The sequence below is a fragment of the Sciurus carolinensis genome, chromosome 3, assembly GCF_902686445.1.
Source record: "Sciurus carolinensis chromosome 3, mSciCar1.2, whole genome shotgun sequence".
NCBI lineage: Eukaryota > Metazoa > Chordata > Mammalia > Rodentia > Sciuridae > Sciurus > Sciurus carolinensis.
The window spans coordinates 86581672-86607686 of record NC_062215.1 but is presented as its reverse complement, the minus strand read 5'-3'; the positions used below and the strand labels follow the sequence as shown (position 1 = coordinate 86607686).

The following is a 26015-nucleotide window of genomic DNA, read 5'->3' as shown; positions in this document are numbered from 1 at the left end:
ATTCTCTTCTCTTCTTTTTATTTCTCAATTTCTGGCTTAAAGTAGACATTTTAGAATATACTATAGCAGCTCTAGATTTTGATTCTTTCCTGAGAGCTGTCATTGCCATTTTGTTTACATAGCAACTGCCTAGACAGACTGTGGAATCTGTTTCCTCCACAGTATTTGGCTACTGCTCTCCCTGCTCCAGTTTTCAGTTTTTATTTTCTAATTCTTATTTTTTATTTTTAAATTAGGAGAGCCACTGTATTGGCACAACTTACTGGCCAGTCAGTGCTTGGTCAGGACTCGTACATAAACATCTCTTCAATAAAACTTCCAGCCTCAGTCAACAGATCTGTATGTCTATTCATGGCCCCTTCAATGTGCAAGAGTATTTAAATCTATATAGGCTTTTATCTTCTATTGGTTTCTCTTGTTTTTCCTCCATTTGCACACAGGTTCATGGTAAGCTAAGGATGAGTGGACAGGGCCCACTCAGTTCTCTCCTGAACAGATTTGTAGAGGGCTTATTTAAACCCCTTATGACAGCCTTTATTGTCATACTAAATCTCTGGCTTATCTTCTGGCTTGTGGCTTGCCCCAAACCAGTAGGCACTCTCAGTCTAGCTGCTCAGTGGTATTCTCATTCACTTGCCACCAACTACTATTTGCTGATCATGCTGCTGGATGTGGGATTTTTCTGTGCTCCACTCTGAGTCAGGTCAACCCCCTCTATTAATGAAGCTATGGTTTTCCCAGCTTGTAGTACCCTGTGCCAGAGCTGGCATAGGGAAGGACAGCAACCCCAGGCAAAAGAGCTATCGTTGACTGGTTGCATATGACAATTGTGTTCAGTTTTATCACTGCGTTTTTTTTTTTTTTGAGAAGATTTACCAAGCTACTCTTTTCACCGTATTGAAAGTCTTGCCTCTAAAGTACATTGAGTTTGCAGAAAGAACTAAAAATATTATGAAATATAAAAGTATAATTGCTTCATGTTAACTAGTTTGGGAAATCATAATTTTCATTTATCTTTCTTGTCTGGTTCTACAGCTCTTACCATTTGAATACTGATTTTTTTCTTGTCGTAATCAAATGTTGAGTCTATTTTAGTAGAGTAAAATAAATAACAGAAGACAGAGAGGTTAAGTGAAATAGATTATAATATCTGGCAAAATAAGGTTGGTTGTATAAATATTCTCTATTTTTACTCTCATATACTCTATTAAAGAATAAGGAAAGTGATTTTTCTCTTTCAAGTTTTAAAATTTATTCCCTGGGGTAAAGGAGAAAAACAAAGGGTGGGGGGAAGCAGAAGCAAAACAACCATAAAGTTTAGTCATATGCTGCAAAGTGAAAAAGAATATTTACCCTTCTATCAATAAAAACATGAAGCCAAAGATATTAAGAACGGGAAACTCATAAGAACTGAATGCACCAGGCAGCCACTCCCTCAATACCAAAGCAAGTAATTTAATATTTGGTGTTGATTTAGTGCTCATGAACTCCAGAAACTGACTCCCAGGATCAAGTTAGCTAGGTATGTTCATAATGACTTTTTAAATTTTGTGTTACTTTTTGAAATACCAGGTGCCCATCCTCAATTCCCTGCAGCACAGCCCATAGAAAATATAGTAACTCAAATACAGTAGACATGGTCTACTTGGCTACACAAAATTTAATCAATTTAGTTTCTTCCCCACCCTCATCTCTCTCTACCACACCTTTTGGCCCAAATGGCCAAGATCACAGTGTTTCTCTTACAAAAAAGAGTCAAAATTCAAATAAAAACAAACATGTATACATGAGACTGCCAACTATTATTAGATAAATTCCCCTGCCCCTCTGAGGAATTTCACCTCTACTTTCTACCTCCCAAATAAAAGCTGTAGTCATTTTGGGGTCCCACTACAAATAATAAAAGCATAGATTCTTCTGGCTTGGAAGGAATGTTGTGAAACTACCTAACCCATTCCTCTATCCTAAAGCACAGATTAAGACAGGAGGTATCTGTTGTGTTAAAAGGCAGAACTGAAACAGACTATAACCTGGCATAATTCAAGCTTCTTGAAACGTTCTTGTTGGGTATTAAAGTTTCCCAAACCGTACTCCTGATGGTTCCAACAGAAACTCTCAGCAGCCCTTTCCTGTTTGGTTGAAGCCAATAACAGCACTGCAAGCCAGGAGCCTACCATGGCTGTTGCTGTTATAATCCTCGGGAGGGGCTGGTGAAAAACCAAGATGGAATGAATCCCCTTAGGAAAGTGGTAATGAGCCAACCTACTAAAATTACAACAGAGAAAGAGTGAGAATCAAAGAGAAAGCCACTTGAGGGTATGGGGAGGACTGTCAACACTAGAAAGACTTCTTCCCAATTATAACTTATTTGGTAGCTCCAATGTTTGGAAATGACTGCAAGAAGACCCCCAAATATCTATTTCCCTGCCTGAGTGAAGAAAGTCATGTGGGTGTTTGGGTCCACTGAATTCCCAACAGTACTGCTAAACTTACTAGGTATTTGTAGCACAATCTGGGTATACCATGACTGTATTCAACTCATAAGTTTATAGTTTCTACATTTTCTGGCCATTCCGACTGTTGTTTTCTGGTGTCTTCAAACTGCTGAAGAGCTAACACATATCAATCAACATATGGGGTAGCCAAAACTATATTATCTAGACCTACCTTTCATAAAATCACAGCCCTAAACAAAAAATGAGGACAACAGATCCCCTTATCTAGAACTTGACTTACAGTGAGACAACTGGGATTAAAACTTTTTGTTAGGTTGTAAGTTTCTAAGTTTGTTTCAGAAACATGAATGTTATACTTTGGTTGAGTAACCAGAATTAGTGGTTTCTGAGGCAAATAAAATCCCTCTGTTGTGATCCTATGCTAGGGCTTATAAACATGAAAATAAAAATGAAAACACTGAAAATGAAGTTAATTACTTTGCTACCAGCATGGGGATTTTCCCACAATGTATAAGGTACATGGGGCTAGACCCCAAAGGACCATGAGAGTGTGAGCACTGGTCAGTACCTGAAGTAGTAAAGACTTCTTGCCCTGACAGTAGGTAAGATACTACTCCTCACACCTCCAGGCTTGTGCATTTCCCTCCCATTCTTATACTAGAGTCACAGCATGAATAACCAGCCTAGTGCTTGGAACCAAGTGCCCACTGATAATGTATTCATTTGCAATTTAATGAATCTTCCACCCATTTTCAATTTTCATATTTTCCACTCAATGAATAGTAACACTCATTACCATATACATGTTATGAAAACAGGCGAGAGGGGCTAGGGTGCACAGCGGTACCCAAAATGAATTATAACAAAATGAAAACAGGCTACCTGTCATGTGTGAAGGTCTATTAAGGACCCATACTCCCGCAGAGGCTTGCCTCCTGCTTATTTTATTTTTTTTACCAGTGACAACAATGGATTTACCCCAAGCCAGGTGCACATCAGCAGAGGCCCAGTACCTCCTTCATCTAAAAGCTATTTGGAGACCCCACCTCACTAATGGACTCCCAGGTACCTGCCAGTTCTGTCAACTTAGGGATCTGGCTCAACTACACAGGGCTTCAGGGAGCAGCAGGAGCAGAAAGTCCCATAACGTGCTTTGACAAGGACTTCCTGAAAGTTGGGAAGGGTCTACAGCACAATCTCTGGTTTTAAGAGCTGCCCATGGAACACAGACTTCCTGACAAAGTCAATTCTGCCACCAGTTGTGGCCTAAGGTAATAAATATAGCCAAAGATGGACCCTAAGTCCAGTGGTATCTAGGACCCTGGACTGGCGAGGGCAGAGGTGAGGACAAAATTGAAGTCTGTTAAGGGTATAGAAGCTGGAGTTGGAGGACTTCAGAGAGAACAAAAATGCCCTAAATTTAAAAATATAGAAACTAGAACCTGCCTTTATCTCCAAGGTAAAACTGTCAATCAGTTGCAGAGTTGGCAACAGAAACAAGCTCTTACCCAGCGTATAGCTGAAGAGTCTATTGCTCTATCTAACAACTGGGTGACTTCAAGCAAATGACACTCCTCTTTGAGCTTCATTGATCTCTGGGAGAGGAGAGAACTTGTAAGGACTGAGATGATGCACAAGAGTCCACTCTGGTGCTGAATTAAAAGTCGGTGAGTCTCAGGATATGATTTTGTGTTTCTTAATTCCAGTTCCTGTACGTGATCCATGAACAGTGAGGGGAGCAGGAAAAGGACATTCTATAACTGCTTCCCATTCTACCTTTCCTGAAGAACTTGGAGGACTGAAACACAATCTGAAAACCATATGCTACTGCTATGGTATTCACCACATCAATATTCACTAAATGAGGCAACATGTACCTGTCAAGGTCAAGTTTCTTTCTGTTTTACTCCTTCAATCTCAGTGGGCCTTTCACAAATCAGAAATATCAAACTCCTAACAAAAAAAAGTAACATGATCATGTATGGCAGCTTGGCCTGGCTTGACATAGCCACCAAGTAAATGATTTGAAAGGGAAACCTTGTAGAGAAATGGTCATGGAAATTTCCAGAATGAACCAGACTTTGCTGATATAAAAGGAGAGATGAAGCACCATGCTTCATGCCACCCGAGACACTGCCAAATGCAAAACATTAAAAGAAGATTCTAACAGGGTCCAAACTTTATCAGTTTCTAGGACAAAATGACAAAACAAGTAATGATAGCAGCTTCTACCACACTTGGCATAACTATTTTCTCACAGTATCAAATGAGTGACCCTAATGTGACCTACAGAGCTCACAACCTCAGCTTACACAGCTCTCTCCCTTGATCCCTGAACTTGTCAACCCTTGACTCACTGAGGCCAATAACATGCTAAGAAATGCCTTATGTCCTGGACTCTCTCCCTGCTGTTCCCTCTGTCTTGAATGATTTTCTTAAGTGGTAGCTCACTTCATTCAGATTTCAGTTCAAACAGCATTCCCTTAGAGGCCTTCTCTATCCATCTTACAAGCCACTTGTCTTAGTTTACATTGGTATAACAAGTAACCACACACTGGGTAGCTTTAAGAACAGGAATTTATTTCTTACAGGTCTGGCGACTGGAAGTCAAGTGCTAAGCACAGATCTAGGATCTAGTGAGGGTACTCTCCTGGTTTGCTTATGGCCATCTTCCCCTTGTAGCTTCACATGACCAAGAATAAAGAGAAAAAGCAAGTTCTGGTCTGCATTCCTATGAAGTCACTAATCCTATTCATGGGGGCTCCAGCCTCAAGAGATATTCCCCTCCCTAAAACCTCATCCCTCAGCATCCTCGCCTTGGTGGTTAGGATCTCAGCATATCTGTTAGGAGGACAAACAAGCCTTCAGTTGATAACATGCTTTCAACCTCTCCCAGGCAATTTTCTCACTTAACCTTTATGTTTTTGTTTTTTAAATCATATTTACCACTATTCAACATTAGTACTTCTATATGTAAACTTGTTTATCTATTACCAGTCTCCCTTCCTAGAATGTAAGCTCCATAAAGTGAGGTTCTTATCTATTTTGTTTTGCAGTACATCCCTACAAGAGGCTCACTCATGCTTACTGACTTATGCAATTTTCAGATTCCACACACCTGATCTGTTCCTCAAGCGGGCTCATTTGCAGGGCTCTGCTGACAGGCATATTCTTTGCTATACTTTTTTCTTTTTTCTAACAGCACAATTGTACAGTGCTTTAGAAATAGGTTTTATTCTGTAGTTCAGTCCTTCCAGAAGGTGTTTCACTACAGAGCAGACACCAAATAGCAAGAAAGCCCAGAATCAAAAAGACCCTCTGTCACAGTGGTCAACTCTGCTTGAACATCCTGCCAGTGCCTGTTTTCAGGGGTCCACCCCTTTCAAGCAAAACCAGTCATGGAAACTACATGTTCACCAAACCGAAAGATGATCCAGAGAGATTTAAGAACAATTTATACAACCAAAAATCACTATAAACTAAACTGTATGACATGACCCGAGGCAGGAAGCGGTGCTTTGAGCGTGTTGCAGAGAGGATGCAGAAAAGCAGAGTGTAAAGGAGGAAGAGGAAAAGCAAACCACCAACCCCAGTTTACTGCCCTGCAAGTACAACTGGCCTCCACCTATCACCTACTTTAATTCCCCACAAAACCCCCAGGAACTGCTGAGTGGCTCTTACTAGGCCACACCAACAGAGACACAGAATGGAAACAGTTCTGCCAGAAATGGTGAAATGGTTCAAAGCTCACAATTTGGGTGTTGCTCTTCTCCAAATAATTTCACTGGCTTCAAGCCCATGCTTTTTGAAAGAGAGAAGGCACAGAAGAATATGTGTGAGGGCTATCAGACACCTTGTAGTCTGCCTTGAGTCTTCCTGGTCTGGAGAACTCAGGACATTTGAAAGCCAGGTCTGAGAACAAGCCCCAGTGTCAGGGGTTGCCCTCCCACAGGCAGAGGGGGTGAAGTAGGTCCACAGAGCAGAAGGGTGACCCCAACCAGCAAGGCCAAGTAAAGGGAAGAGGCAAGATAGCTACACTACATAGCTCAGCCCCAAGGCAAGCACAGCCCTTGAGAGATGAGTTGGACCCTGAAGGGGGACAGAGCATATGGCCACAAGAATAGATGTGGAGAAGCAACAAGAGGAAAACTGGGGCCTTATCGGTAACAGAGAGATGAAGGACACCCCCAAAAGATTGGCAGCTTAAACGCAAGCAGTCTTTCAGCTTCCTCACGTTCATCACAGCCTTCCATCTGCTAGTTTTGTTTTATTTTGTTAATGTGACTTGTTTTGCAAAGTGTGAAAATCATAACCGTGAGAGGTTCAAACAGGTAAAGCCCTTGTGGTACCTCTGATACTCCCAGAAGGTATGAGAGTCAGGGAGCGAGAGAAGAGAGGGCAGTGGAGTGGGGTGACTCTGTGGGGTGAATGTGGCTACACAGAAATGTTCCTGGAAACCAGCTATCCGGGGAATTCACAGGAGGATGGGCTGACAGGTGATCACATGCACATGCATCCTTCAAAGGAAGATGCTGCCACGGTCATCAAGTGTACTGTTTTTTGCAGAAGGCATGACAACCATGCTTCTTAAGTTTACATTCATAAAAACAAGAACCACCCATTTTCATGAGCTTTGGCAAATATTCATATGATGTTAAGTTCATGGGTTGTTGAACATTTTAAAAAGAGCCAGGTGGTAAATAGCCTAGACTTGGAAGCTAAGTCTCTATGCCAACTATTCAACTTCTGCCATTGTGGTGTGAAAGCAGTCAAAGGTGGAACGTGAACACAGAACCATCCTATGTTCCTGTTGTACTTTATCTACAGGCTGTGGACTAACCACTGGTCAATTCTTACATGGAACTGGAAGATACAGAAACAGGTTTAGGTGGTCTTTTTTGTTTTCAGTGGATGTGATTTGACCCATTCAATAAGCAATGTCTATCATGTTCCAGAGAAAACCTTTCAGGAGCTTTCCTCTTCTAAGGAGTGTAGCATTATCATGCCAGGAAGACAGAATCACCGCCAACCAGCAAAACTAAAGAAGACCTTCACTTCCAGACACCAGCAACAAAAATAGGATTTTCAAACTTCAGTGAGTACTTAGGAATGTACAAAAAGGACAAGAACAGGAAATTCACCCACTATTCAAATTTCATAAAACATATGGAAAACATCCAACTCCTCTAGTAAGCAAAAAAAACACATGTAAGACATCATTTTCTATTTCTCATACTGGCAAAGTTCTTTTTAAAGAAACACTAAGTATTTAAACCGAGAATGTACTACAGGAATATTCACACACTATTGTTCAGTGCTACTTGTAATGTCTATTGAGTCTTAAGATGCTTATACCAGGGCCTTACAGTCACAAACAGCAAAGGTTTATTCTCTTGAAAGATTGAACAAAGGGGGGGAAAAAAGGTTTCAAACAATGGAAAGTAGAGAAGTGGAAGTGAGGTCCATATTCCAAATTTTAAAAGGCCTCAGGGTGTAGTTGTGCAGCAGAGTTTTAGTAGTGAGGTGTCTGGTTCCTTGGCAGGAGGCTGAAGGATCCATGTCTCTAAGGTGACTAACCAGAATATGAAAAGACTAATACGGACAATTGGTGTCCTCCAATGTCATCTACAGTTCCCTTTAAGGTGACTCAGTTGTTGATCCTCACTCACAGCCAACCTCACCCTCGGATACAAAATAGTACCTAAAGATTACCAGATTTCTGAAAAAACACTGGAACATGAACACAATAAAAAAAAAAAAAAAAGGAGAGCAAGAAAGAAAAAGAACAAAACTCAAAGGAAATAGAGGATATGGATGTCAGAAAACAACCTAACAATATTTAAAAATAATTAATAGCTGATAAGTAAAGAAATATACTGATGGATGACAAGAAGGATGCTGTTTAGTTTCTTTATCTGGTACTGGGTATCAAACTCAGGGCCTGGCACATGCTTTAACTCTGAGCTATATCTCCTGAAGTACCCCCACCCCTGCCTCTTTTTCTTTTTCTTTTTAAGAGAATATTGAGAGAGCAAGAACTCTTGGAAATGAAGATTAAAAGAGAAGAATTAACAAAATCAGTAGAGGAGCTGAATATAAAGTCAGGGAAATCTTCCAGGAAGCAGAACAAAGAAAGTAATGGAAGGAGAATACGAAAGAAGAGTTTGGTGTGAGGAGAGGGGGGAGTCAATCCTGATGTGCACAATCCAACTAGTGCTTTCTAGAAGAAATGAGCAGGGTGGGCTGGGGTTGTGGGGAGAAGACACTCCCAAATAAAGAACTCAAGAAAAATTTCCAGCAAAGAGAGATATAAGTATCCCAATGGGAAAAGTCCATTGAAGGATCAGAGTAAGGCTGAAATGTGGCTCACCCAGGCACCAGAAAGGTCAAGGCACAGGGTGGAAAAGCAAATCCCACAAGTTTCTAGAAGGCCACATATCACATCCAGGTATGCCACTGGACTTCACATAAAACACTGAAAAACAGAGCTCAAAGGAATGTGATCTGCAAATTTTTAAGGAAAAAAAATGTTCAAACCTAGAATTTTGTGTGCAACAAATATGTTATTCAAGTGTGAAGGGAGAATGAAGACATTTTCCAACATTCAAGAAGCCTCACAAAAATTTTCCCCATAGACATCTCTCAGGAAACTTCTACAGGATGAGACAACAAACCAATGGAGAAAAACATGCAGAAACGGGAGACCCAGCATGGCAGAGGGGGTGAAAGGGCACTGGAAATTGGCAGGCCCAGGAAAAAACCAGGCAGAGTGCAGCAGGAGGGGTTGGGGCTCCAGCAGAAAACAACTAAATACAAAATGTACCCACTGCATTACCTGCCTTGATGGCCAGGGGTTCTGATGGAAGGTTTAGGATTCAATTTTGGCCAAAGGCAAGATGTCTATTCTGTTCATGGACATGTTCCCAGCATCCAGAATGGTGTCTGGTACACAAAACAGACTTACTCAATACAGCAGCACCCCCTACCTGAGGATATCTCCCCAGAGTCCCAGTGGATACATGAACCATGGACAGTACCAAACTCTGTATATACTGTTTTGTCCTATACATGTGCATCTATGATAAAGTTTATCAATTAGGCACAGTAAGAGATTAACAAAAATAACTAAGGATACAAAATAGTCATAACAATATGCCACAGTGCAAATTATTTAACTCATCAATTGCTTATTTATAGAAATTTCCATGTAGTACTTTCGAACCTCAGTTGACTATGGGTAACTGAAACCATGAAAACTCAAACTGAAGATAGAAGAGGACTAATGTATTTATTATAGTAATCAAAACTTAGCAAATACGAAAGGTACATTATAGCTCTGGGAAAATGTAGATCAAAAAGATATATCAGAAAGGCAATTCAGTATTTTCCTACTTTGCCAGATGACTAAACAGGGTCTTAATAAACACTGACTGAAAAAAAAATTCAGGATATTATGACCTTGAAGAATGGAGGGAGGATGTGTGTGGAGGAGGGGTGCTGACTATGGTGGATACAGCAGAAGTCCCACCTTCCCTAACAAAAATCAGAAGGTAATTTTCAAAAATGCAAGATAAGAAAACCACCATAAACATGTTATTAATAAATATAAAGATATACATTGAAAGAAACAACTAAAGAGTTGAAAGTATTTGCATTTGAGGAATGTAACTTGTGGGCAGCAAGACTAGAAAAATACAGAGAAACTATGATATTGTTACAAACCTTTTATATTTCACTTAAAATTATGTAAATATACTAATTTGATAAAAGTAAACATTCAACTATAAAAGTGCTTACAGTCTTCAACTTAGTCATTCTGTATCTAAAAAACTCTCCCAAGAGAATGATTGGAAATACAAGATTTATGTTCACTAAAATGACCTTTATAATAGAAAAAAAGGGAAAAAGTTTAAATAAGGATCTTGTTGATAAAGGAATACTATGCTCTTATTTTTAAAGTAAAACTATTGAAGAATAAATAATAAAGACACAAGAGACTTCTCCTTAAAAATCAGGTTTCAAGATTAGAGTACAATTATAATTTGTGTGCAATATTATATACCACAGGAAAAAAGCCTGGCAACCACCAGATGTTAACAGTCATGTGTTCTAGGTAACAGTATTACAAGTCACTTGACTTCTTATTTATTCTTTCCAAATTTCCTACAATGAATACACATTGTTTTGTCAAGCATATAAAAGTGTCTAAATTTTTAAAGCAAAATAAATTGAAAACAATTCTTGGTTCATCCTTAGAAAAAAATGATCTCATCTGAAATACATATAAAGGGTCCCTCACTTGTGATCATTCAACTGAAAGTGATCTGTGTGTGTGTGTGTCTCTGTGTGGGGTGCTAAGAAATGAACCCAGAACCTCAGGCATGCTCTCCTACTGAGTTACACTCCCAGTCATAAAATGATCTTTTTCGTGTGTGTGTTCATTTTTAAAATTAGTGCATTTTTAAGTGTAGAGAATGGTGGCATGTTGGTACATAAGACTGACTTGATTTTCTGATACCCCAAAAGCAATGCTCCGTCAGTAGAAACTATACTTCAGATTTTGAACTTGGATTCCTTCCTGGACTAGTGATATGTGGCATGATTCTCCCTTGTACTGCTGAGCATAGTCAGTGAGTCACAGCTCCCAGTCAGCCACATGATCAGGAAATCAGGAGAACAACCAATACAGTGCATGAGTGTTGCTAAGCTAGGATGTTTCACAGGTTAGATCTTCCACACATTTGACTTACAATATTCTCAGCCCATGATAGGTTCATAAGGAGGTGACCACATTATAAACCAGGAGTATCTCTAATGGGTAACAAGAAAATCAGAGGGCGATCACTACACAATGGAGAAAAGACCAAAAACATCAAAATTCACAAAATCAACTAAACTTGGCACTCAAAATACTTCCTATTATATCCACACCACCCAAAAGGGTCCAGACTTCCAATTGTTTTCTATCCTTGAGCCTTCAACTATTCTCTTCATTGATACCCCACATGTGATCTTTTGGTATGATCTCAGAGTTGCTGAATGTGGATTTGAGAGATATACCAACCAGGATCTGAATCTCAGCTTAAGTTTCCATTGTCTTGGGCATTATCTTCTATCCCGATATTCCTGTCTATTAAAATGAGGGAACTGTTTTTCAGGTTTGCTTTCAGGAAAGAACTAGTTGAGTATTTTAAAGTGATGATTTGTGCCTGAGACAGTAATCTTGCATAAAACAGTAGACCCTCCCCCCTCAATTTATGAACCTTCCACAAAACCAGTATGTTTAGCACATGGAGTCACAGGTTGGGTACTGAAATTGAGACAGCACCATTCATTTAGATCAGTGTCAGCAATTTTTTTTTCTGGAAGAGCTAGATAGAGAGTAAATATTTTTAGTTTGGTGAACCAAATGGTCTCCTTCACGATGACTCAGTTCTGTAGTTGTGGCATATAAATAGTCATAGACAATAACAAATAGACAAAGTCACAGTCCAATAAAACTATAAACTCGGGTGGTAGGCTGGATTTGATTCACAGGCCACAGTTTGCTGACCCCTTACATAGGATGTGTGAATGTGACCCACTGAAGTTGTGTGAGATGGTGGCAAGCCACCACCAGAATTGTTCAGATAACACTGGAGGACCACCCACTAAGGTTTTGGAAAGGTGCAGTTCCTCGATTTAGGGGAAATGTTAGAATATCTAAATCACATCAATTAAAAGTCCATGATTCTCTAGCTACAAAATGAGAAAGACTGGGTGACTTGAAGAAGATTTCACTGTAGGTTCTGACTGTGGTAGGCTACCATCTCAGGTCTCCTGGGTTCTGGTCCTGCCCACCTCACTGGGGCTCCCAGTTCCCAGGCTGACATTCCTCAACCTATGACCAGTTTACAGTAGGAATGCCTGTCCCTTTACTAGACAGCCACAAATTTCTCAGAGACCCCACTACAGTGATAGTCATGGTCTTTGTACCACTGACATTACACAGAGAACCCTGTTTATAGGGAACTTGTGGGACCCCACTCTGTGGAGACTGTTTAAGAACAGAGTGAATAGAGACTGAAGTTAACTACAGAAGGGAGACAGAACAGACCTCCATTCCGTAAGTCCATGTATTCAAGATTTTATCCTGGGTCAAGGGAAACAGAGAGATGACAAACAGAAAGTCCAGATTTTGGGTCAAGGCAGACCATGGTGACTGACTCACCTAAGTACCAGCTTCTGTGAAGCATCAGGTTTTAAAAGCAAGGACCCTGTTTAGGTTTATGCCTCACAAATACCACTAGAACACATGATGACTCCCTAGAGGTCTTCTGAAGCCTTGAAGTCACACCTCGCATCTCTGAAACTAAGAGTTTCTAAAAAATGCAAACATACAGTTTTCAACAGTGGCTTTAAGTCTCAATAGGCAGGTCCCTGCACGCAAGAAGCTAAACTCTGTGAACTCTGTATCCACTTCATGACTGAAGGCCCAAACCCTATCCAACATTTGTAATTCTTCTGTTAAAGTCTTGATTTTACTTAACCCATTCTTTTGTAAATGAATAGAACTTGCCCCTAATATAACTTTTGAAGCTCCTTTGTCTTGGTGGAAGAGGGCTGTGGTATAGCTCAGAGGTAGAGTATGTTCATGGCACAGTGAGGTGCAGGGTTTGATGCCCAGCACCACGAAGCAAAAATAAAGGCAAAGCAAAGGCACACAAAGAGTCTTTTAAAGACATTGTTGAACACACATTTGGACAAGTAAATAATGACCAGTACTTACTGAGCACATACAATGGTCCAGACCCCTTCAAATGCCCCACTAGGTTCCCCGTGAGCTAGTTTCTGCTGTACAGAAGAGGGAACTGAGACTTGACTTCTCTCAACAACTTGCCAAAGCCTCCCTGCTGGTGGAACTCAGATGGAATCTGGAAGCCTGAGGTGGAGCAGTCTGTGCCCTTCACGGCTCACACTCCAGTCTCACTGCACACACAAGCATTGTATGAATGCAGCATTCCAAAACTATTCTCTCACATGTCCTATTGGAGCCTAGCATAAGTGAGAGATGATACAATTTGGTAGTAAATGGTCTCTTTGTTTTTAGCTTTGATTTTATGAAGCCACCTCCCCGCCATATCAGGATTAAAAGGGCACAACAGTGTTCCTTAAATACACCCCGGAAGAATGTGCCTTGGGGCTCTTGTGCAGCCTGATCCTTCTGGCAGGACAACCTTCCCAGACTATCCCCAGGCTCTCTCCTCCCTCAGCTGGTCTGCTCAGTGTCTCTTTCCCTGACAGTCCACCCAAGGAGTCCCTCATATCACCATGGGACCCAGGACATGTTTATGTGCTTGTTTACTACCTAACTTCGCTGTTAGAATGCAATAATCTCCAATGAAAGAAGGGACCTGACTGTGCTCGTTACTCTGTCTCCAGTGCCTTTAAAGTGCCTGGCACAGAACAGGTGCTTACAGTATCTGCTAGGAATGAACCGAAATCATTCAGTCTCTGGGTGGTAGAACAGCTGTTTTCTATTTCCTCTTTTGGTTTAGCAGTAATTTCCAAATTTCCAGCAGTAAAATTGCGTCCCTCTGTATAACAGAGAAGACAAGTTGGTTTTCAAACCTTTTCCTTTTGAAAACACACCATGCTATTCACTTACACACATTAAGTAGAGATCCAGCAGCTTTGGTCACTGTTAGCCTGGAGGCATGAAAATCACTGCTAGATTAATCCCCAGGTATTCTCAGATGACAGCTCAGTATGCCCAGGCCCAGAACTTGGCCATGGCATGCACGCACTGTGGACATTCTTGCCACCTCAGCAGTCACTTGGCCCTTTGCCCTCAGGGAACAACTGTCCTTCTGACTTGCCACAGCCATGGGCCATCGGCCATTTCCTTAATCCTCTCTCATTCCTGGGTAGTACAGGAAAGGCTGTTTATCTTCATCACCATGTCACTCATGTCTGAATGGAGGCCAGAAATGTAAAAAGACCTCATAACCGTCTCCCAGGGACACCCACCTTCCCCCCCAGAGTTAGGGTTCACACAGCCACTGGAGAGAAACAACTGGAACTTCAGCCCTATGGCTCACCGAATTTCTATGTTAGATACCAACAGATACATAATCTTCCCTTTGCTCCAACCTAATTGCACCCTAAAATAAAGTCTTAAATATTTACTTTGTTCTTCTGCAAATCTTGCTATAACTTGTACTGCTCACATTAACCATACTAAATGAAAGCAATTATCGAGAAGGTTCTATTAGCATAGAGTTTAGACAGGTTAATGACTGTCTTCCCTTGAGAGCTGAACACTCCTGCAAAGGAACTCCCCTCCCTGTTTTGGAGTGAGAAGGTACAGTGAGGGGTCAGGCAGTTTCCAGATCTGCTTGAGTTTGCTTTGACAAGGGCTGTATGACTTCCACCACATGACAGGGGAAGTGTTCTTCTCAGTCAGTTTCTGTAGTTCATTCCTATCTTCATCTCCAGGTGATTGCAGAGCTTGAAGGTCATTCCCAAGGGTAAAAAGTCAGGCAAAATCAATAGGTTCACTTGCACTGTGGTGAAAGCAGCTCTAGGCTGAGGGTCAAGAAAGGTACCAAGAGCACCAGCAATACCCATAGTCCTCCTAGTCCACTAAACAGTGAACCCTCCATTCCCAGAAAGAGCCCTGGTTTCCACCCAGCTGCATTTCCACTTCCTAACACAGGCCTGGCATCATTCAGTCATGTTAGTTGCTTAAAAGATCCAGCAGTGTTCACCCCATTATATCAGTGATGGCTCCTTCCTAAAAGGTTTTAATCACAGAAGGCAGAGTCATTTGGTCAAGGGGATAAGGCACTATACCAGGATCTCAGTTTGAATTATCTCACTCCATCCTCACCATGAGGACAGCATTGGCTTCACTATCTCTATTGCATAGAGAACAAAGCTGAGGTTCAGCAATGGTTAAGCACAGAGCCAACAGGGGGTACATAAGGGGACCTGGAGAATTGCTCAAGAACGTCTGGTACCAAAGACCAGGACCAGGCTGTGATCACCAACCTCTGGAAAGACTTTCCCAGGCCCAGTTTTCTCTATAAAATGCAGTTTCAGACCTGGGGATTTTATACACCCATTTAGTACTGACCATCTGTGATATGCCTGGCCCAGGGGTAAGAAACTGAAATGGGTGAAGAAGTATATGAATCAAAGGCCAATACTTACTGAGCTCTCCTTTTGTGCCTGGCACCTTGAGTGTTTTACATGTGTTGACTCTATCCTAACAACCATGGCACAGGAGCTTCATAACAACTTTATAGATGTGGAAACTGATCTAAGTTTACCGGGCTGGGGGGTAGCTGAGCTAAGATTTGAATCCATGCAGTCAGGGTCCAGAGTCAGTGAACTATAATACTATAGCCCCTGTTCAATCAAGAACCCCAGTGGGAGAAGTATTAACACAAATCCTTCACAGGATGTTGTTGGTTTGTGGCTCCTGCACAGTGACTCCGGTTCAAGAGCCTATCTCCAGTTGCACTTAGGTAAAGAGAAAGTTTCCACTGCAAACATTGACTTGAAAAGCCCACCAACATAAATATCAAGACAGCTTAATGCCAGCTAATAGTGTAGCTGTCCTGCTCTAAGAAGGCAAATCAAAATTAGTTTAAAACCCTCCATCAATCCCAGACATGGAAGCCCTGTGCTTGCCCGGTTCATGCTATGGATCTGCAGTTTTGTACTTGAAACTTGCTGAATGTTCAAGGGTAAAAGAGGGACGGAGAATAGAAATTCAAAAATGAAAATATTTGTGCAACCCCAAACCATGGGTCAGTTCAGCTTCTCATAATCACATACCTAACTGGATCCCTTGCTCCCTAATTTCTAAACTCAGACCACCTATGCCCCATATGCTTTCTTTTCCTGGAGTACAAGTGAGAAGGGAAAAACAAAAACACAAAGTAAGGCTGAGACTACAGTTCAGTGGTAGAGCACTTGTCTAGCATGTATGAGGTCTGGGTTTGCTCCCCACCATTGCAGAAAAAAACACAAACTAGCAATTGATTTCATGTAGGCCACCTAATTTAAGAAGTTGTGGGTACGCAAAATCAAAAGCGAAGCTTACTGGAAAATCTCTAAAAACCCCACAAATCTCCAAACCCAAAAAATCCTTTTCAAAAACATTTCCTCGACCCCACTAAAACACTTTTATCCTAATTTTATTTTTATTTTTTTCGTATTTTTAAATCCCAGACTCTAAAACAAGTCTACTGAAACATGTGTCAATGAAAACAGGTAAAGAATAAAAGAGCAAAACCAATATTCATAAACAAATGGCTTGAGGCAAGGCACTTTACACTCTGAATTCCCATGAGCACCTGGCTAAGGAATCACCCATTCATCATCAGTAAAGCCTCACCCGTAGGAGTCATCATAATGACATCTTCCTTGCTTTCTCTCAGGGCCCACCAATGACCCCATCAAGCAAGTTTTTCACCCTGTCTCAAAGTTTTTCTCTCCTTGAGGATTCAGAGGTCAAAGCTTCTGGATTTCTAACTTGTCTGCAAGCATTTTTTCCTTTTGCAGGGCTGGAGAATGAAGTCCAGGGCCTCATGCTGCTAGGCAAGGGCTCTACCACTGAGGGACACCTGTGGACCCTCTGCTACATTTTAAATGCTGCCGTAGCTGAGCACATCCCAGGCCCAATTGGAACTAGCTCAGACCAGAGCATGCTGCTTATTCATGTCTTTATACACTGACATTTTTTGGACAGCCTAGAAGTCTTTCTATTGTTCTGGTTAATTCTTATTTATAATTTTTTTTTTTTCAAAACTCATCAGAAGCTCTGTGTCCTAAGTAGCCTTCCCTGGCTCTCCTAAGACCCTAAAGATTTTCGGTGTTCTTGCTTTGTGTTCCCCATGACCTCTGTGTGTATCCTTAGACTTTACCACTTGTCTTCACATTCAGTCTCTAAACTCCTCAAAGGTGTGAGTGGTAACCTATTCTTTTAAATCCAAAGCCTATTTGGCAGGCTGGCAAGTTTTCAGTTATTGTTTGTCCACTAGACCACACCCACTTCTGAACATACGCCACATCAGCCACTGTGACCTGGACCTTTCGTCATCACAATGGTGCCCATGCCTTTGCTTCTAGATCTCTCTTTCGGCCACTCATCTGCTTTGGCAGATCCCTGACTACTCTGGTTCCTGAAATCATGTGGCAATTTGACTGTTGTATTGTTATAGGAAGAAAGGCTTCACTACACTTTCTGAAAACTCAGATTTTGTAAGAATGTATTTTGTTATTTCTTGGTGGCTCGTTATAAAAACGTAGAGTTCTAGCCACTATGATACATTAAAGGTTGCTCTGAATGAACAGGTCTTGCAAAAGAGATTCAGAAACCCAGCAACCCTAAGACTTATGGACTCATCACTGACCCTTCAATCGTGCATGGCTTTTTTTTTTTTTTTCCTTTTTCCATTTCAAAAGGCATATCCCTGCAGGGAATGCCATTCTTCCCTGGCCATTTGATGGGGGGAACAGCAGGAATACCAGCAGCCCTCAGTAATGAGCACTGCAGGGCTGGCCTGGGGAACTTCTGTGGGCTTCGCTGTTGTTTGGGAAAATGCCTCCGCCCAGGGTTGTTCTTCAAATGAGACAGGACAAGCTGAAATTAGAGTTGTTTGTTTTAATCAGAAGGCAAGACATCCCACTTGCTCTAATTTGGCTTAATGAGATATCTGTATACAGTTATGATATCAGCTTACATATGGTATTGATTCAGTAGACGTTCCACAGCTACAGAACAACATATGCTTTCTCTCACATATTCCCTGGCCTTTTGCTGTTTTATTCTTTACCTGTTTTCATTGATACATATTTAATAGACTCATTTTAGAGGCTGGGATCTAAAAATACAAAAAAAATTTTTTTTGGAGTAAAGGTATTTTAGTGGAGTGAGGAAGATGTATCTCTCCATGGCCCCTCTCCCCTGGTCCCCTATACTTGTCTGGGTTCAGGTTTTCTCTTCCTACCTGGGGCAGTTGAGCTCTCACCTGGTTTCTTATTGAACCTTCAAATGTACCTCACTTTCTAATGGTCATTATTCATTCCCTGAAAATGCAATCCCATCTATTCATCTTCTTCCTTTAAACCTGTCCTTAACTACCACTGCTTAGAAAACAAGCTTCACACCAATAATTCCTCATGTGTACCCCAACCTACGTATCCAGTCACGTCTTCTTCTCTTTTGCTCCAAATATGCTGTGGGAGGTATTTTATGCTGTACAGTCAATCTCTGGGGACCTATTTTGTTTCCTTAACTTCTTTAATTCTCCTACATTGATAATTATATATACCCTGCTTCAAATTAATAACATTGGAATTTCTTCTAACATTCTGCAATTTAAATCCACTCTCTCAGACTACTTGGTGCCATCATTATTCTGAATTAGTGGCTCTTTCCTGAAAAGAAATAATTACCTTCTATATAAGCAGAAGTACAATGCACATTGCCAAAAATTGCATTGGTTGTAGGCCAAGAGAGGAGTTTCTTTAGGATAGGATTCCAAAACAGTCTTCTGGAAGTTTATAAAATCTCTTTCCTTGGAGGTCTCAAAGACCAGTTGCAAAGGTTGCAAACAAGTGAGGAAGAGGTGAAGACTATAGGCCCCAGTGCCCAAGCAGAAAACTTCAACATTTAACTCCAATAGGCATACCCGCTACCACCAGATTCCAAAATACCTTGGAGATCAGGGTTTCTCAGTCACAGTATGACTGACATTTGGGGCTGGATACTTCTCAGTTATGGAAGCTGTCCTGAGGATATTTAGAGGCAGCAGCATCCCTGGCCTCTATTAGATATAAAAATTATCTCCCCAGTCATGACAATCAAAAACTTCTCCAGACATTGCCAAGTTTCTCCGGGTTATGTGTGTGTATGTGGCTGGGGGGGGGGCAGTTGTCCATAGTTGAGAATCACTGCCGTAGGTATATAGCCTCCAAGGTCAGCATCATTTCTCTGAAACCGTATTTCTCTTCTTAATGATAAAAATCAAAATGTCCTTGACTACATAAAGTGAAAACTACACCAACAATGACATGTACTTTCTGTGAAGACACTAAAAGGACAGTTTCTGACAAGTATCCAAATATTTATTGCTGCCTTTGCAAAGAATGAAACAGGAAGTGACATGTAGACAGACAGAACACATTTGTTTCTCGCTCCAATAAACAGGAAAGCGCCCTGCAATTACACATCTCTCCTGCCCTCTACAACATCCAGGCTCCCAATGACTAGTCAATACTTAACCCTAGGATAGCCACTTGCTGAGCCACTACCTGGGATGGGTGCTGGGGACAAAGGATGCTGGGTGCTACTTTCACACAGGGAAACTCCAGAAATACAAACAAGGTCACGAAACAGGTGCAATTTAATTTCAAGGTCCATTAGCAACAGAAAGGGGGAAATTACACTTTCTGAGGCAAGCACCCGAACTCAGCAGGAGCATTTTTCATTTTTAAGTTCCAAGTGGTAAGAATAATAATTATGGTTGTTTTTAAGAACAGTATCCAAGTTCAAATACACTGTGCTTCGATCCCAAACACTGGAAACATGACGTGTAGCAAATGACTATGAAAAATGCAGGGCTGCCTGACATTCAGTTTGGACTAAATACCATACAACAGTGACTTGAATTGCATCTGTACATTCGATTTTATGATCTTGTTTCCCAACTGACCTTGTAATCCTAAGTGGTCACACATGGAAGATGCTATCATCGAGTTTTGGTTTTTAGCAAATAGTGAATGCTGGTCAGTAATTCAGCTGTTAAATGACAGCAACCAGTTATTATAGCATAAATGTAAATAAATACACATGCCCCTGAAGAAGACCACATGACATCCCTGTCCTCCAAAATCTTGCAACCTAATAATGTTGTAACTCTCACATTCTATGAGGGCTCTTCCCCACAGAATCATCTGTGCAACACACCATCACGACCAAGGAGACAGTCACACTTCTTAGGTCTGAGATGCCAAGTCCCACTTCCACAAGGATCCTCAGAAATACAAACAGAAAGGAGAACGATAGGGAAAAACTCCTCTGGCATAATCCAGTCCATGTGAGCAGCATCTGCTGAAAACCTTCAATAGGTAAGGCTTTGGACACATCAGCATGGGCAGAACTAAGATCACCCAGACACGCTCCTGTCCTCAAAAGGTGAGCATTTTTATTAGCAGGTATCTATGTGCTTTGTCTTTATGTCCTATTAGGTGCGTGGCAAAGAACTATAGACCCTATTCTGTTCACTCCAATTCATCATTAAAGATCACAAAATGGAGGGCAGAATAGGTCTTTCTAGAAACCAAAGCATTACTCTGCAAATAGTAGTTTTTTTTGTTTGTTTTTAATTTGTGATGCTGGAGATTGAACCCAGAGCACTAGGCAAGAGCACTGCCACTGAGTCACACTCCCTCCCCCATGGAAGTAGATAATTTTGAGAAGGGTGTATTCAAGCCCTTCCAGAGAGTAAATATGGGTAAATTAATTTACCATAAGATGGGCAGAATAGGTTTTTTTAAAAATCTGCCTTTTCATTTCTTTGATTCCCCTTTGCCTTCAACAAAATCAACTGAGCTAACAAATGCAGTTTCAATTTGATTCTTGATTTTAATAAAGTTCATTTCTACCTAACTTCCTCTAGGGGCACATTGACTTTTACATAATAAAAAAGCCCAAGGGTGATATATTTGGAAAGAAAACTCATCCTGGATAAAAGCCACGTAGAAGACAGCTAAACAGAACAAGGACACACACACACACACACACACACACACACACACACTGCTGTCCCTTTAAAGGAAATAAATTTAGGGAGCCCTTCTTCAACTGCTATGGTACCCAATTTAGAAATGGTTTATAGTCAACCAGAAGATATATCAGCGAGCAATAAGACACAACAGTAAGCAATCAGCAACATCAGTGAGCAATAAGACACCAGAGTAAGCAGTAAAGACACACCAGAGAGAACATTTCTGAGCAATTACCACATGTCTTCATGTGGGAGAGGAGAAAGAAAAACTTCACTCAACTCGGATTGGAACCTAATAAAAATGAACTTCCTCACAGCTCAGAAGCTATTCCTGGGATGACAAGAGGGCTTTGAGGACCCACAGTATGGCCATGACCAGAGAAAAGGCAGAAAAGCAACAAGAAACTGCTCACAAACGAGGACTATCGACTTCAGTCCTCGTCCTTCTTTTTGGAAGCCTGATCTCTAGGCATGGCTGACAAAAAAAAAAAAAAAATTGTATTGGTTAACTGACAAGATATAAAGGATTCTCCAGTCTCTGGGGAAATGGGGGAGGATGCCTAACACATTCTCTGGCCTAATGAACCAATAAAAATTGCCAAGGTATGCACTGTATCCCAGGCACATGTGAAAGATGCAAAGCATGAGAATGAGGTTAATTATTAAAGGCACAACCCTAACTTTGCTCCTATTTCTCAAAAAGGAAATGGTAACAAAATAGAACACTCCGGTTCTTTAAATATCAAAACTGATGGCACAATCAGAGGCACTCCACTCGGAGCCAACGGCTTAGTGAACGTGCTCAAGAGATAGTTGTTCACTGAATTATACTCAGTTCAACACAAAGGACTCATAACCCATCCTAAAGAAGTGGCCACGAAGGCCCCCCCAAATCATTCCTGGAGGTCACCTATGATTCAATGCCCTGAGACTAGAAGCCCTGGTAGGAAACTCTCTCTCTGAGCCTGGCACTCAGACTCAGAGCCCACAGCTGGAGAGAGAATTACAGCAGACATGTTTACATGAGCCCTGATGCTGCAGGGCAGAGGCAGAAGGGATGGAGGCAGCAAAGTTAAAGGCAAACACGCGCCCCCCACCTCCAAAATCAGACCATGCAGAACTGTGGTGAAATGAGATAGGCCCTTCCCAACAGCATCGTCCACTAGGCACGAGCATGAGGGAGTGAGACTGGAGAGGCATGGCTCCCATTTATTAAGAAGCAGCTCAACACAGTGGGAGGTTTTCTTGTCTAATTACAGAAACTGTGGGAAACTGCAGGGAAGACGGGATTTATGGCTTAGATGACACCGCCTCTGTGTTGTAATTAAAAGTTATTTTTAATACTTTGGTTGGATACTTTGGATTATTAGAAATATATTTGCCAATTTAAAATTTGCTTAGGGGCAAAGAATATAACAAAAAGGTAATACAATCAACCCGTATAACAAAACCATTAAATGTTTTGACAATGGGAGGTAGAAAAGAAAAGAATCTCTCCTAGTTCGGACTGAATTTTTATAGGAAATAAGCTACAGTGTATGAAACTAGGTTTTTTACATTTCAAAAATAACATGGCTACTTACTTTATCTCTTAACCAGAGTTGGTGGATCATCCACCAGAAGTATAGATAGCCCTTTTCACAATCAATCGTCTAAATCACCTAACCCTAATCCTCAAGCTCTTCCCTTTCTTTCCCAGGTCCCCAGGAAATAGTGATCTCCCCAGTGAGCAGTTCTGACTCAGGTATGAAGACGAAGACGGGGGACCACCCTCAGGGCAGGGTTGTAGAAGGGTAGGTCCAACATGGCATGACATGCTATGTATGCCACATACGAACTGGGTTTCCTTTTTAAACCACCTCCCTTCTCTTGTCCAAGATTTCAGTTTTGAGAAGGAACCAGACAAAATTCATCTGGTTAGAAATGCATTGTAGTGTCCATGAGTGACTATAGAACCTGGTCAGAATTACGCCATCTGTCTCATGAAGGTCACTTTCAGAATTTCTATTGTTCCATATATAAATAGGAGGCATTTTTTGCAATGGCAGCTCTACGTGAACAACAGGGAGGAGAAAGTGTATTATATGTAACAGACTTTTGAAATTATCTGACGAGAGTGGGGAACAGGAAGGAACACTGACTGGCATGAGCTTCTCAGATAACCTCTCTATTTCATTTAATCTGTGCTATGAATCTTCTCATTAGAAGTCAATTCCAGGAGCTCATTATGTGCAAATGTGTCAGAGAAGCCACCGGATATTACACATGACAATGAGGTCATAAAAGCATTCTGGCATCTGTTATTAAGAAATAAATTTCAGCTTATCTTCACAATAGTCATACCAAGTTTGAGGAATTCATATAATACCAACAGGAATCAAGGTCCTCCTTTATTCTTCCCCTAGTCCAAAGCAGGGTTCAACTCCAAGTTGGGGCATGGGACTGACATTCCTACCTGCCACATTAATTTTCTCAAGTGCTACCAAGCTGGGAACAGCTGTGGTGGAGTTGGTCGAGTTTGTTCCTGTGCCATTGATAACAAGATTGTCCACCTTCGACTCCAGCTTGCCAATGCGCTGCAAAATGTTATCCAATAACACAGCAAGAGTTTTCTTCAGGTCTGAAAAAAGAAAACACAGAAAAAAATTTTAAAATTCTGTACCTAATTCTCTCACACACAACAGAGGACAAAACTTTGTAAATGTTGGCTAGAGATGTAGCTCAGTGGTAGAGCATTTGCCCAGGATGTGTAAGTCCCTGAGTTTGACCCCTAGCACCAAAAAAAAAAAAAAAGAAAGAAAGAAAGAAAGAAACAAAACTCTCAAATATTTCTGAAGTGGTACAAAAACCTGTCCTAATAACCCACATCTTAAAGATGACAACAGCCCACATCAACCAGCCCAGATCTATGAAACAAACCAGTCTGCTACAGAATGCATTTGGTAAACAATAACATATAATATTATTTCTAGCTACTAGATCCAAAGAGAAAAATCTATACTGGGGACATTCTCTCATGGCGTTTACATTTTATTTAAGAGTCAAGTCTGTTTTTTATCCATTTGACTGTTAAAAAGCAGTGCCCTTCCTTCTGGATGAACTGTAGGAACACTGTCTTCATCCCTATACAAATGTTACCAAGTTTGTATGCAACATACTCCACAGAGAAACAAAGAGATGAACTTAGACCCTGTCTTCTGGAAACTCACCAAAGAAAGATATACTGACTTGTATGTGTCTGAAAGGCAGATGGACAAGAAGAGTCATCCATGTGAACAGAATCCAGACCCGCTAATGAACTGGGAGTGGGCCAGGGGAAAAGTGCCCAGTGTGGGCAGCAGGACACAGAAGGGCCCTGAATTAAGACAAATGGGAAATGTCACCTTCCATTCTTCTGAGAACAGAGCAAGCTTGCCTCTGAGCAGGTGCTCTGATCTGCCAGGAGCTGAACCCACACCTGGTCCATTCCCCCACCCAAACCACAGCCAACATTTCTCAGCCAGCTGCATGCAGGCCAAGAAAGGAACTCATTAGAATAGAAACCCAGACGTGTAATTAACGTGGAAGTTTGTGTTGTTAATGGTTTAAAGATAGGATTGCTTGAACAGGCTAAAAAATATAAACAGAAACAAAATCTGTATCTTTATCCTGAAAGTCATTCTCTCTATCCTCAAAGTCTGGGTCTTGACCTAATTTCATCCCAAGGTTAAACATTAAACTTCTTTATAGTGATAAGGCCCATAGCAATTTGTTTGCTCATTCATTCCAATAAATATTTGAAAACCATTTTACTACTGTTCAATGGATACTGTACCTACAGGTATTACAAATTATTTTTCCTGTATGTTATAATATTTTGACATCTTAAAAAACCTTTCTGGCTGTCCCTGCAACCTAGCCAATTAGCAAAGGGTCCAGTCTGGAGCAAGCCTTTGACAGTTCAGATGAACCAACCCAGAAGCAGCTTCACTATCTGGCACAAACATATTCAGGAAATAATCAGTACTCTGCCTTGATGGCCCCAGGGCAGGTAACAGGCAACTAAGGATCTCTGCTGCACCCCAGAGCCCACCAAAATTATTAAAATCAGTCGAACCTAACCTCTTCACCCTGCATCGCCAAAGGCAGGGGACTAACCCTCCCCTCACTCCTGTCTCCTGCCTCCTAACTACCCCAGTGTCTTTCCCTCACAACCTTGAATGGTGTGCCCTGCAGTCAGTCTCCAGAACCTCTGAGTATGATATACTTTGTTTCCTGAGGTTCCCGAGTCCCCTTCCTATGGTTGCACCTACCATCTAACTTTGGGAACAATTATGCAACACACAACAGCCATTCCCAGCAAGAGGGAACAATGGTGACTGCAACACCGAAGGTTGGAGGGCAATTAATGCTAATGATATGCCATGCACAGAGGTAAGCAACCTTCCAAAGACCCTCAGAGCCTTCCCTGAGGTAAGCGCAACTTCACAGTATAGATGAGAAAACAGACGTTTGGAGACAGTTCAAGTAGGATGTTCTGTCTTTTCCTCATCATATAGTGGTTAAGGGCCCAGAATTCCTGGACTCAAGTTTTGGCTCTCCATTCCTGTTCCCTTATCATTGTTTGGGCAGGTTTGGTTTTGTAAAGAGCACTCGAGGAGGGCTGGAGGTGTAGCTCAGTGGTAGGTCCTGAGTTTGATCCCAGCAAAAGAAGGTGAAGAAAAAAAAAAGCATGAATTTGTTAATGTTTATAAAATGTTGCGAGTACTGCCTGGCACATAATTAGCCAGGCATAACT

The 26015-nt window shown here is 41.3% G+C and overlaps 1 protein-coding gene across 7 annotated transcripts in view; it reads right to left on the bottom strand.

Annotated features, from left to right (window-relative positions):
• Mgat5 (alpha-1,6-mannosylglycoprotein 6-beta-N-acetylglucosaminyltransferase) overlaps positions 1 to 26015 on the bottom strand; it is a 321612-nt gene that overhangs the window by 159496 nt on the left and 136101 nt on the right. For all 7 annotated transcript variants that reach the window (XM_047544029.1, XM_047544030.1, XM_047544028.1 and 4 more), the window contains one exon: positions 23694 to 23858. In XM_047544029.1, coding sequence (XP_047399985.1) covers positions 23694 to 23858 — 165 coding nt within the window. The remainder of the gene's footprint in view (positions 1 to 23693; positions 23859 to 26015) is intronic.